Below are 13,012 nucleotides of genomic sequence, written 5' to 3'. Positions count from 1 at the left end.
ACAAAAAATTAAATTTAAAAATAATTAAAAATTACTAAAGAAAATAAGCAATGAAGAAAGAGTTGGTTTGACCAATGAATAGTAAACATGACAGGTAAAATGGGACAGAAAGAGTATGAGAAAAGAGGTTGGTATCCCACTGGAAACATGTATGGGAAAAGACTCAATGATAACACATGAAAACTAGGATCTGGCCTTAGATAAGCACTACACCAAAAATATTACATTTTTTTGTTAGGTATAAATTAAACAATAGATATTATTTTCAAAAGTGTTAATTTTGGGATAATATAATTTATAATTATTTGCGTCTTGATATTAATAATCAAATTTGATCCTTCAGTATATATATACACACACATATATTAGCCTCATTTGAAATAGAAAGCTGGTAATCGATCTATTTGGCCTGAAATTGTTTGTGCGCAAATTAAAGCAATGTTCCGCCTCTCCCATCTTCTAACTGTACTAGTTTTCCTGTGTTTGAAGTCACCTGCGGATGGGTACTTTGCAGAAGAAGGTGCAGGAAGTGTGAAAATGAGGTGCTTGGAGAAGGAGAGAGATGCACTCCTGAGTTTTAAGAAAGGGGTTGAAGATGATTATGGCCTCCTTTCTTCTTGGGGGAGTGAAAAAGATAAAGAGGAGTGCTGCAAATGGAGAGGGGTGAAATGCAGCAACCAAACTGGCCATATTATTGGTCTTGACCTCCCTCGCGTTGGTGAAATCGCTTATCAGCCCTTGAGAGGGAAGCTCACTCCTGCATTACTGGAACTGAAGCATTTGAGTTACTTGAACCTCCAGGATAATGAGTTTATGGGAACTCAGATACCCGAGTTTATGGGCTCGCTAAGCAATTTAGAGTATCTGAATCTTGCAGCCGCTGGCTTTGTTGGGGAAGCTCCTGAGCAGCTTGGGAACCTCTCCAAGTTGAGAACTCTGGATATCAGTCGTAACTATGCCCTGAGTCTCAATAGTCTCACCTGGATAACCCATCTTTCTTCTCTAACACACTTGTACTTGAGCCATGTTGACCTTAGCAGTGCAACAGATTGGCTACAAGCAGTGGCCAAACTTCCTACCCTTGTTGAATTGCATTTGGCAGGGTGTAACCTCCCCCCCGGCCACGGCCACGGGACACTTCCAATCAATTCTTCTTCAAAGTTGTCACTTTCTGTCATTGATCTGTCTGGAAATTCTCTAAAACACTCTTCCAGGTATAGTTGGTTGTTTAACTTGAGCTCCAGCCTCAGTGATGTTGACCTCTCACAGAATGAGTTGCAAGGTACTATTACTGATGCTTTTGGAAATCTGATATCCTTAACTCATCTCAATCTTTCTTTGAATCATCTTGAAGGTGGGGTTCCAAGTTCTTTTGGCAATCTAAGTAATTTGCAGTTATTAGATCTTTCATTTAACAGCTTAAATGCAGAGCTTGATTACTTGTTCCACAACTTGTCTGGGCGTTTGGAGAAGCGGCTACAAACCTTGATTCTATCAGGTAACAAACTTGGTGGTTCTTTGCCTGATGTGAAAACATTTTCATCCTTGCACATTTTGCTTCTCAATGGAAATCTGTTAAGCAACTTCATCCACAAAAGTTTTGGTCAGCATCCTAGCATTGAGGTACTAAATTTATCAGGAAATCAGCTGGTGGGATCTTTACCAGACTTTAATCCGTCAACACTACCCCTGAGCCTGAGGGAATTGTATGTGCACCACAACCACCTAAATGGAACACTAACAAAAACCATTAACAACCTTCCCAAACTTGAGGTTTTAGATCTTTCTTTCAATTCTTTACAAGGTGTAGTTTCTGATCCCCATCTGCACAATCTCTCCCTGCTATGGCACTTAGACCTGTCCTACAACTCACTTGTGCTGAATATGAGCGCCGATTGGGTTCCTCCATTTCAGTTGGATGTTTTTCGGTTAGCTAATTGTAAACTGGGATCTCCATTTCCTAGATGGATTCGCACTCAAACCCATTTATCTGAGCTTGATATATCTGGAACTGGGATTTCAGATTCTGTCCCTGGTTGGTTCTGGGATGTGGCTGCAGGTACAGTGGAGTTCTTGAATCTCTCTTCTAACCAAATGCATGGTTTCCTCCCTGATTTGTCCTCAAAATTTGGTGAATATCCCCAGTTGGATTTCAGCTCAAATAATTTCTCAGGCCCCATACCACAATTTCCTCCAAATCTAACTTCTCTCAATCTCTCCAAGAATAAGTTTTGGGGGTCAATATCTTTCATTTGTAACAACTCTGACTCCTTGAGTGATCTTGATCTCTCAAATAACCACTTATCTGGTAAGCTCCCTGATTGTTGGGCCAATTTGGACCAACTTGCCATTCTAAATTTGGCTAATAACAATTTTTCTGGGAACATCCCCAACTCGATTGGATCGTTATATCAGATCCAGGCATTACACTTAAGAAACAATAAATTTATTGGGGAGCTTCCTGGATCCTTGAACCAGTGCACCGAGTTGAGAATCATCGATGTGGGGAAGAACAAATTGTCTGGTAGAATCCCAGAATGGATAGGGGAGAATCTGGTGAATTTGATTGTTCTTAGTCTCAGGTCTAATGAGCTAAATGGAAGAATACCATTACAGCTGTGCCACTTAAGCCTCATACAAATCTTGGACCTCTCTGTGAACAAAATCTCGGGTTCTATACCAACATGCCTCAAGAATTTCACTGCCATGAGCAATGAAACCAGTTCAGTTAAGACCATAACACTTTCATATTACAATGCTAAAGGCAGCAAAAGTTTCGAGGATGCTTCTTATGCGGATAGTGCATTGCTGGTGTGGAAAGGAAGGGAATACGAATACAGCAACACTCTTGGATTGGTTAAGAGCATTGATCTGTCAAGTAACAGATTATCTGGAGAAATCCCGGAAGATATCACGTTCCTTGTTGGTTTAATTGCTCTCAATCTTTCAAGAAACCAATTGACTGGAAGAATACCTCTGAAGATTGGGAAGTTAAGGTTGTTGAATTTCCTAGATTTGTCCAGAAACAAGCTTTTTGGTAGGATCCCACAGAGTCTTTCAGAGCTGAGCTACATTGGTGTGTTGGACTTGTCAAACAACAACTTCTCCGGCAAAATCCCATTGAGTACTCAGTTGCAGAGCTTCAACGCCTCGTCGTACACGGGGAACGTTGGACTCTGTGGACTTCCCCTGCCAAAGCTCTGCCCGGAAGATCAAAAGCATCCTCTTCCTGCTGCTGAAAACGATGAATTCCAAGATGGGGAAAGATTATTAAGGCAGCCCGGGCTCTATGCTAGTGCTGCGGTTGGCTTTGTTGTTGGTTTTTGGGGTCTCATCATATGGCCTATATTCCTCAAAACTACATGGACTCTTGCTTATCTCTCATTCTTGGACAGAACAGGACAACGTTTGGGTGTAACTATTGCACTGATGATGGCCAAGTTGAAGAGTCTACTGCAAGGTTGAACTGTGCATTTTCCTCCTTCCCATGGGGCGTTTGGTTCACGGAATCTTGGATTACCCCAGGTAATAAGATTACTTCCAGGAAGGTAATGTGAGATTTTGGGAATGATTTGTTTGGTTTGGATTGTGGAATATAATATTACTTTGTTTGGTTAAGGGTTATATTTTAGGTTATATGTGACAATTTACTATAATGTCCTTATATATATATATATATTTATTTATTTATTTGTGTGTCTTTATTGTGTGTATTTTTATTTATTTATATGTATGAATGTATTGATGCTTAATATTAAAAAAATAAATATATAAATATACACACATGTATATTTGATTATATAAACATATATTTATTTTATATATGTTATTGTGTTAGTATGATTATTAATATTATTATTATTATTATTACTATTATTATTATATAAGGATTAGTTAACATGGACAAAGTTGGAATAATCCAAGGTAACCTTAGATTACCTAAAAAAAACGGGGGTAATCACATTACCTTGAAACATTACTGCCACATCAGCTTTAGGGGGAGTTTGGTTCAGGTAATCTTACATTACCTTGGTAATCTGAGTCTGGTAATGTTATATTACCTTGTTTGGTTCAGGTTATGAGATTACCTCGTAATGTTATATTACCTTAAAGCTGATGTGGCGGTAATGTTTCAAGGTAATGTGATTACCCCCATTTTCTTAGGTAATCTTAGATTACCTTGAACTATTCCAACTTTGCCCTTGTTAACTAATCCTTATCCTTATATATAATAATAATAATAATAATAATGAAATAAATATATATTTATATAATCAAATATATATGTGTGTATATTTATATATTTAGTTTTTTAATATTTACGCATTGATATACATTCACATATACATATAAATAAATAAATACACACACATGCAAATAAATAAATAAATATATATATATATATATATATATATATATATATATATATTATTGAGGGTATTATGGTAAATTTACCCATATAACCTAAAATATAACCCTTAACCAAACAAGGTAATATTATATTCCACAATCCAAACCAAACACATCACCAAACACATGAGGTAATCTTACATTCCCAAAATCTCACATTACCTCCGTGGAGGTAATCCTATTAACTAGGGTAATCTAATATTCCATGAACCAAACACCCCCTTAAGGTAATATAAGATTACCAGGTAATCTCATAACTTGAAACAAACAAGGTAATATAACATTACCAAACTCAGATTACCTAGGTAATCTCAGATGACCCGAACCAAACAGCCCCTCACTGTAATCCGAATCTCTGTGTGTGCATTGTATTAGTAGAATTTGTAAGATATATTGAAGCAAGTATGTCTCATACACATGAAAGAAACTAAGTCGAAATTAGATTACACCTTTGTCATCATCCGATGATATGTACTGGATCTCGATCAGGAGAGCGTTGTCAAAAATGAAATTCTTGACCTTCAAATGGTCATTACTTTCAGAACGAATTAATCCGATTAAATAAAGGATAAAAAATATAAAAGACCCATGAATGCTCGAAAGAGACAAGATAGTGTTACAGTTGTACTAATTGTTCAAGAGATTACAAGTAATGTTTTAACAAGACATAAGATGTCTCAACAAGATAAGTACAAGGCTATTTAAACAAAGTATACCTGAGCAATGTCTATCCATGCTATTCGGGCCCGCCTGTGCAGGGCAAGCGGTTACAACTTCTCGAATGGTCGTGTCTTGTCAACCTATCCCAGCCAAGCTGATCCCTCGTTCCTAGGTCAGACCATATTGGGCCTACCCGTGATCGGCTCTCAGGGTCCCTTGCCCGGGTCGATTCGCCTTACACTGGGTAGGATCATTCTCTAACTTCGTTTTGAGCTTATTAGAGAGAGTACTTGCACGTGATGAATATAGAGAATATACTTGAGTCTTTTGATAATAACCCTCGACTTAAACAACTCCATTCGCAAAAGTCTTCTTCCAGGTGCTCTCGTTTCGGACTCACAACTTCCAATTGCTTCGTTCTGATACGCCTTCTTCCAAAAATATTTTCTGCCGAGAAGACACAGCTTCTAAGTAAGCTTCTTCTAATACAGTTCCTTCCGATACGAACGGAAGAAATAAACAATTTACACAGAAGACTTTGAGGGGTCTACAAAGACATACAAATTGCATCATAAAAAATTACAAACAAATTATTCCTAAGAAAGATGTAAAGACAAATGGAATACTCAGAAAGAGACAAGATAGTCTTAGTTATTGTATTAATTTTTCAAGAGATTAAAGTAGTGTTTTAACAAGACATGATGTCTCAACAAGACAAGTAAAGGACTATTTATACAAAGTATGCCCAAGCAACCATCCACATGATTCGAGCACTACCCGTGCAGGGCGGCCAATATATCCATCATCAGCCCTCAACTCTCTAAGCTACGAGTTATCACCATCGAGAGAGAGTACTTGTCCTGAATTGCAACCCGCACTGACCACAATGAGTGACGCCACTAGTAGTCGTAACCGTACCGCTCATACCCTTCACCGTCGCCCGCCCCATTATTCGCCCTTCTTCCTTCCAGGCCTTATAAAGTCCTCCCTTCCCCACTTCCTTCATATCTCATATTCTCCACCATCTTAGTTCCCCACTGAGTATGCATCTCTACTCCCGAACCCACGACCAATTAAGCCTCCGAGCCTAAGTTCAAGCATCAACCGTTCAATTGACTCCTACTCTTCTTTTCCTCCTCCTCCACTCCTACCTCAATTCAAGCATCAGCCGTTCCCCTCCTTTAATTTATTGTTTCCTCCTAGCCCATTTTATGTGCAAAATCACACGTTTGATTCTAATTCTAATTAAGATGGTGTATAAATGGGAGATCACATCAGAGAACAGCGAGGGACCATTTATAAAAGCAACCATAATAATTACCAAACAAGTTATAATTACTATCAATCAGACAATTCACAATTCAATGACCATTAACTTTGTTCCATCAATATTTCTGAAACAAAATAACATTACACAATTTACATGTCATATACTGCCATACTGGCCTATTGCATTATTAGAATATTAGCCCCTCTTACTTTAAAAAAAAAAAGAATATTAGCCCCTCTAATAATTTTGAACACAATATATAATGCATTGGGAATTAATATAAGGTGACTATTCACATTTGTAGTCAATTATACTGTTATTTATAAAATGCATATTTGACTTTAAAAAAATGTGAGATGGTATTTTCAATTCCTCAGTTATATTTGTTGGTAGAAATTGTCTCTGAATTAATAAAGGTGTAAAATTAGTCCATCAATTTTTTCCATCCAAAGTGAGGTTTTTAGTTCTGACAGGCAAAAAATAAATAAATAAATAAATGAATAAATAAATATATAAATAAGGGAAGACCTCTATATTGGCATGGTCTTTCTGATTATTTGTAGTCTCCTAACTCTTACAAAATGTTCTGGCCAACTTTAGACTTAGCCACGATCCAAATTGATTAACAATTTAGAAAACAACGGTTCAAGGTTCATCATGGACAATAATTCAGTCGTTATAATGTGGACTACAGTTCAGTGAGTTTTGTAGACTATGGTCTAAAAATGGCACCGTTTCTTTAAGTAAAGAAACGGTTGCCATTAAATTTTAAGAGATCTCGTATTTTTAATGTATTTACAACAAAATGAAACTATAATGTATCTAAAATGAAATTGTTTCACATATTGTGTTTATATTATCGAATGAAACTGTAATTGAATTGAAATGATACTTTAGTTATATTGAAATGAAACCGCAGAATGCATAAAATAAAACTGAATAATATGTCTCACATATTGAGTGTATATTGTCCAATAAAACTGTAGTTATATTGAAATGTAGTTCTGTTGTAATCAAACTACAGTGTATATAAAATGAAACTGAATAACAATTTCACATATTTGAGTGTATATCGTCCAATAAAACTGTATTTATATCGAAATGATAATGTGGTTGTACGTGTTGTAATGAAACTACAGTATATATAAAATGAAACTGAAAAAACGATTTCACATATTTGGGTGTATATTGTCCAATGAAACCATAGTTGAATTAGAATTATAATTTAATAGTGTTGTAATCAGACTACAGTGTATATAAAATGAAATTCAATAACATGTGGATCTCACAGTAATAAGACTATTGTATCATTGTATGTATAGTGTTGAATGAAACTATAGTTAGAACAAAATGAAACTATAGTTCTGCTTAAATGAAACTAAGCTACAATGTATATAAAATATAATGAAACTGGATATGTTATACACGGAACGGTGCAGAACGGGTGTCTTTTCTTTTCATTAAAAGAAACGACACCGTTTTGGACCATGATCCACAATGCTCCGTGGACAATGGTCCATGGTATAATTTGCCACAAGAATTGTAACCTGAATTAGTACCATAAGGTCCTAGGTTGTCCATGAACCATTAGTTAATCAATTACGGAGTATTTTTTTAATTTTAATTTTTAAATATAACTAATTATTTAAATTTTAATTTTAAATAAATGATTGAAATATAATTTAAATAAACATGTTAAATTTCATTTTTAAAAATTTTAAATTTTGTATTGAAGTTTTAATTTTAAAAGTAGTGCAATTTATTTATTTATTTTAAAAAGAAGAAGGGCTTGTCAACGAATCTTCAGCAAAAACTTTTGTAAGACCGTCTCATCGTGAAACGGATTGAGTCAATGTGAAAATGTGATACTTATATGCACAAATGTCATACTTATATGTTCAATTGTAATACTAATCAGGAATAAAATTTTTGTTATTTATAATGGTAAATGTAATACTTTTAAGGGAAAATGAAATACTTTTACCTTTCGATTTAAATATATTACATTTTTCCTCAAAACTATTATATTTTTTCTTATAAGTAAGGGGAACATTACTTATTATGAAAGATTTAATACTTTCGATGAAAAATATAATACTTTTACATCAAAATGCATAATTATTACTATACATTTTTCTTCAAAAGTATTAAAATTTTCCTTATAAATGACAAAAATTTTATTCCTGATTAGTATTATATTTGAGCATATAAGTATGACATTTGCGCATATAAGTATGAAATTTGCATGTTGATTCAACCCGCCCCGACCCGTCTCACATATAAAGATCCGTGAGACGGTCCCATACAAGTGTGATCTAGGCAAAAACTTATGTAAGACCGTCTCACCGTGAGACGGGTCGGGTCGGGTCAATATGAAAAATGTAATACTTATACGCACAAATGTCATACTTATATGCTTAAATATAATACTAATTAGAAATAAAATTTTTGTTACTTTTAAGGGAAAATACAATACTTTTATATTTCGATTTAAAAGTATTACATTTTTTCCTCAAAAGTATTATATTTTTTCTTTATAAATAAGGGGCATTTGTCAACATTACTTATTATGGAAAATGTAATACTTTTTCTCTTATAAGTAACAAAAATTTTATTCCTGATTCGTATTATATTTGAGCATATAAGTATGACATTTGCACATATAAGTATGGCATTTGCATGTTGCTTCGACCCGACCCAACCCGTTTCACGAATAAGGATCCGTGAGACGGTCTCACACAAGTGTGACCCATTCTTAAAATAACTCGAGTTTTAAATGACCACAAGATGTCCTAAAAGGACCACATGTGGTTATTTTTTAAAACTTGGAAGACCATTGGATGTCATTTAAAAGTCGAGGGACTACAACTAGTAAATCGCTAATACTTGAAGGACCATTGGAGGTATTAACTCTTAATAGAAACATAATCTTGCTCTCTTAGTATCTAATCTAAAAAGATAATAAGTATGAATGAATGTTATACCCTTCATTTATGTCCGTTTATTCCGTTAAGTTTTTCTATACATTATGCTATAAAAGTTGTACTATACAATATTTTGGATAAACATACCCTACCGTTATAACTTCCGTTATATTTTTCACTATTGTTACTATGTACATGCATCGTACACCATATATTTTCTTATATTATTCAATAATAATAATATATACACATTATATATTTGAGTTATATGTTAGTTAATTATTTTTTAAAATATAAATATCAAATTTATAAACATTATTATTATATTCTCAAAAAAATAAACATTATTATTATTATTATTTACTATAATTTAAACATCTAAAATCTAAATAAATTTAAAATTTTAATATAAAATTCTAATATTGGACACATATTTTTTGTGCATCGCGCATAAAAAATACTAGTTTCACAATATAAAACTAATTAAATTAAGCATTAATTTCATTTGTCAAGACACTTATATTAACATATTCAATCAGTAAAAATAATACTAGCTAGGCAAGTGTCTAATAGCGACATATGAGAGATAGGAAAACATATTAGATCTTACTTATAGGCAAAGCGTCATCCATCTTCAACGAGACCCTTAAGCTTAATTCACATGAATCTATTAGACGCGAAGATCCACCAAGCAGTAGTATTGGAAAAAGTACATGTTGGTGGTAGTAGATGACAACGTTAAATATACTCGGTAATTTTCTTAAACAAAAATACTGAGACTCTCAAGAAATTACGATGATGTTAGTTCATAATGAGAAATGGTGCACAATAGTAAAGATTTGGTCAAATCGTAAGACATAATTTCTCAACTAGGATCATCCTAGAATTTTGTGAAGAAATGAGATTCTTAATCAACTATTAGTAGTCGAAATTGTACGACAGATCCTCTTAACAAACATTGTGAGTAAAGCTATTGTTGGATGGGGTACTAAGGCCTGGGTAGTCGGCCCTTAGAGTGGTTTACTAGTTGAGCTCGATAGGCGCTCGGCGAAGGCTAAAAAGGTGTAAACGTCCAACTACGTATGGTAGCCCAGTCAACTTATGTCAAGTCTACTTTCCTAAATATCCTTAACTTCTCTAAATCGCCTCCACATTCCATCAAATATTCTACTCTACCATACATTACACAATTACGAATTAATATACGGAAGCCTAATTACCATATGCAGTAATACTTTTCCACAATAAGAGGCCATAACCGAATACAAGAAAGGGGCATCCTCTTCATCGATTTTCATCATTGACCTATTCATCTTCTCCTTCATCTATCCAATCACTCCTCCCTTTTTCCTGTAATTCCATAAAATGTCCCAAGCCCGAGAGCTCTCTATGCAAAAAATATATATATATTTACAAGATTATTGCAAAGATAGTAGATTTTGACTAGGCATGGTTCAAAAAAGACCTGTGATTTTTTACCTTTATATTTTCGTAAAAAAGATATTGTGTTTCATTTATTTTTCCCTCATCTTATTTATATTTTATTTCTCATCCAACTGGTTGTGTTGGCAAGCCAACCACTAGCCAAAAGTCGTAAAGCCAAGCTATCAATGACAAACCATTATCATTCATGAGTTAAGGTTTTCCGTAGATCATTTTATAGCACCTAGAACAGTAGTTGTTTAAATTGCAACATCTCTCAAAGACTCCTGACAACACCATATGTTTAGACAAACCGCATACCTACTTTTGGATATCTACTCAAAAAAAAAACCTACTTTTGGATATCTACTCAAAAAAAAAACCTACTTTTGGATATAGAATCATTGCATACTAAAGGTCAAAAGCATGCATCGCAAAAGGAGGACATTGCAACTTTTAGACACATATGATATCACCTTCCTTCAAAACAAAAGTTGGACAAAAATTTTTTAGCAAGTAAGCTTAAGTCTTTCACTACAATTCCCAAAAAAAAAAAAAAAAAAAAAAAAANAAAAAAAAAAAAAAAAAAAAAAAACTTTCACTACATAAACTTTTGATAGTGTTTTGTGTTACAAATTTTTTTAAAAACAATTCATACTCAACTCTCTTCTAGACTTTTTTGGTTGTCTGACCAACAAAAATTGAAGCCAATATATAAGTTTCCCCTTAAGAAAATAATAGTATTAGTCGGTTTCCTAAGTTGCTCTAATTTTGTGAACAAATTTCCACAAATAATGACATACTTCGAGCTACTCATCCCAAGACTTGTGCATCAATTTCCAAGTCTACAAACAACGAACTTGGCCATCTAAATAATTTCCAACAGAAAACCTCAAATTGCATTCAACGAAAAACAGTAAATTAAGTTTCGTAATATGTTGCGATATGATTATAATACCACAGCGTCACACTTGGGTGAGACCGTCTCACAGATCTCTATTCGTGAGACCGATCGGGTTGAGTTGAAGCAACATGCAAATGTCATACTTATATGCTCAAATATACTACTAATTAGGAATACAATTTTTGTTACTTATAAGAGAAAAAGTAATACATTTTTCATAATAAGTAATGTTGACAAGTGTCAATTACTTATAAGGGAAAATATAATACTTTTAAATCGAAATGTAAAAGTATTATATTTTCCTTTAAAAGTATTACATTTACCCTTGTAAATTTTTTTTTATTTCTGATGAGTATTTGATTTGAGCATATAAGTATGGCATTTATACGTATAAGTATTATATCTGCATCTTAACCCGACCCGACTCATGGTGAGAAAGTCTCACACAAGTTTTTGCCTTTAAGAATTGGGACCGCATGTGGTAATTTTTTAAAACTTGGAGGATCATTAGAGGTCATTTAAAAGTCAAGGGACCACAACTGACTCTGAATACTATTGACTCTGTTACAATGTAGTTTTTGTGAAATATTTTTAAGATAAAAAATTTTTGTTTTCTTGATTGCGTTGATTAGGAGTTATATATATATATATATATATATATATATATATATATATATATATATATATTGTGAAAATGCATAATATCAGTGAATGTGTTTGGTACGTGTGTTCATGTTAGAATTAGTGGTCAAATTTAAACGGTGTGATTTTGAGCCTAGACGTTACCGATGGCAGCTTATTTTCTTTTTGAGTGTTTATTTTTCCCCTTTGATCTTTAGACTATTGCGAAGCTACATGTTATATGTTTTCATGAGAATGATTAAGATCGACATTAAGTTTTAGCCATACTGACGTCTTAATACCAACACCCTTTCATATATTTTTCCCTAGCGTAAATTTGAGCTTGAAAATGAAATAACATTTCTTTCTTGTTAACTAGTTCCAAACAACCTTGACCCATTTAGAAAAATAAAAGATTCTATCTTATGCTTTAGAAGATCGGTTTTTAAATCTTAATTATAATTACAAATTAGTTAAAGAAAGAGTGTGGGAGAAATTGAAATGATTTATATATAATTGGGTAGTTGGTGATTTTTTTATGGTTTATTCTCAATATTTGAACATCTTATTGACCTGTAGATATAATATTTGATCACATTCTATTTTGAGATGAGCTACGTTGTACACGTTCATAATGTTGTTGGAGCTATATAGTTGTTGGCAAGTTGTGGATAATATGGTGGTGAGGAAGGCATGAAATTTTAAATGTTTGGTAGGTTTTCTCGTAAACAAAATCACAAAGATGCCACTAACATTTATGAGAAGATGGAGAGTATGCTTTGAAAAAATTGGAAAAGGGAA

General features: G+C 33.6%; 1 protein-coding gene across 1 annotated transcript; it reads left to right on the top strand.

Moving 5' to 3' along the window:
• Window positions 1-438: 438 nt before the first annotated feature.
• On the top strand, window positions 439-3,465 carry LOC116020305 (receptor-like protein EIX2). Its single transcript, XM_031260787.1, has one exon. The coding sequence runs from the start codon at window positions 439-441 to the stop codon at window positions 3,463-3,465; it is 3,027 nt and encodes a 1,008-aa protein (XP_031116647.1).
• Window positions 3,466-13,012: the final 9,547 nt, after the last annotated feature.

Source organism: Ipomoea triloba, chromosome 5 (genome assembly GCF_003576645.1).
Source record: "Ipomoea triloba cultivar NCNSP0323 chromosome 5, ASM357664v1".
Taxonomy (NCBI): Eukaryota; Viridiplantae; Streptophyta; class Magnoliopsida; order Solanales; family Convolvulaceae; genus Ipomoea; species Ipomoea triloba.
This window is presented reverse-complemented; position numbering and strand designations above follow the sequence as displayed.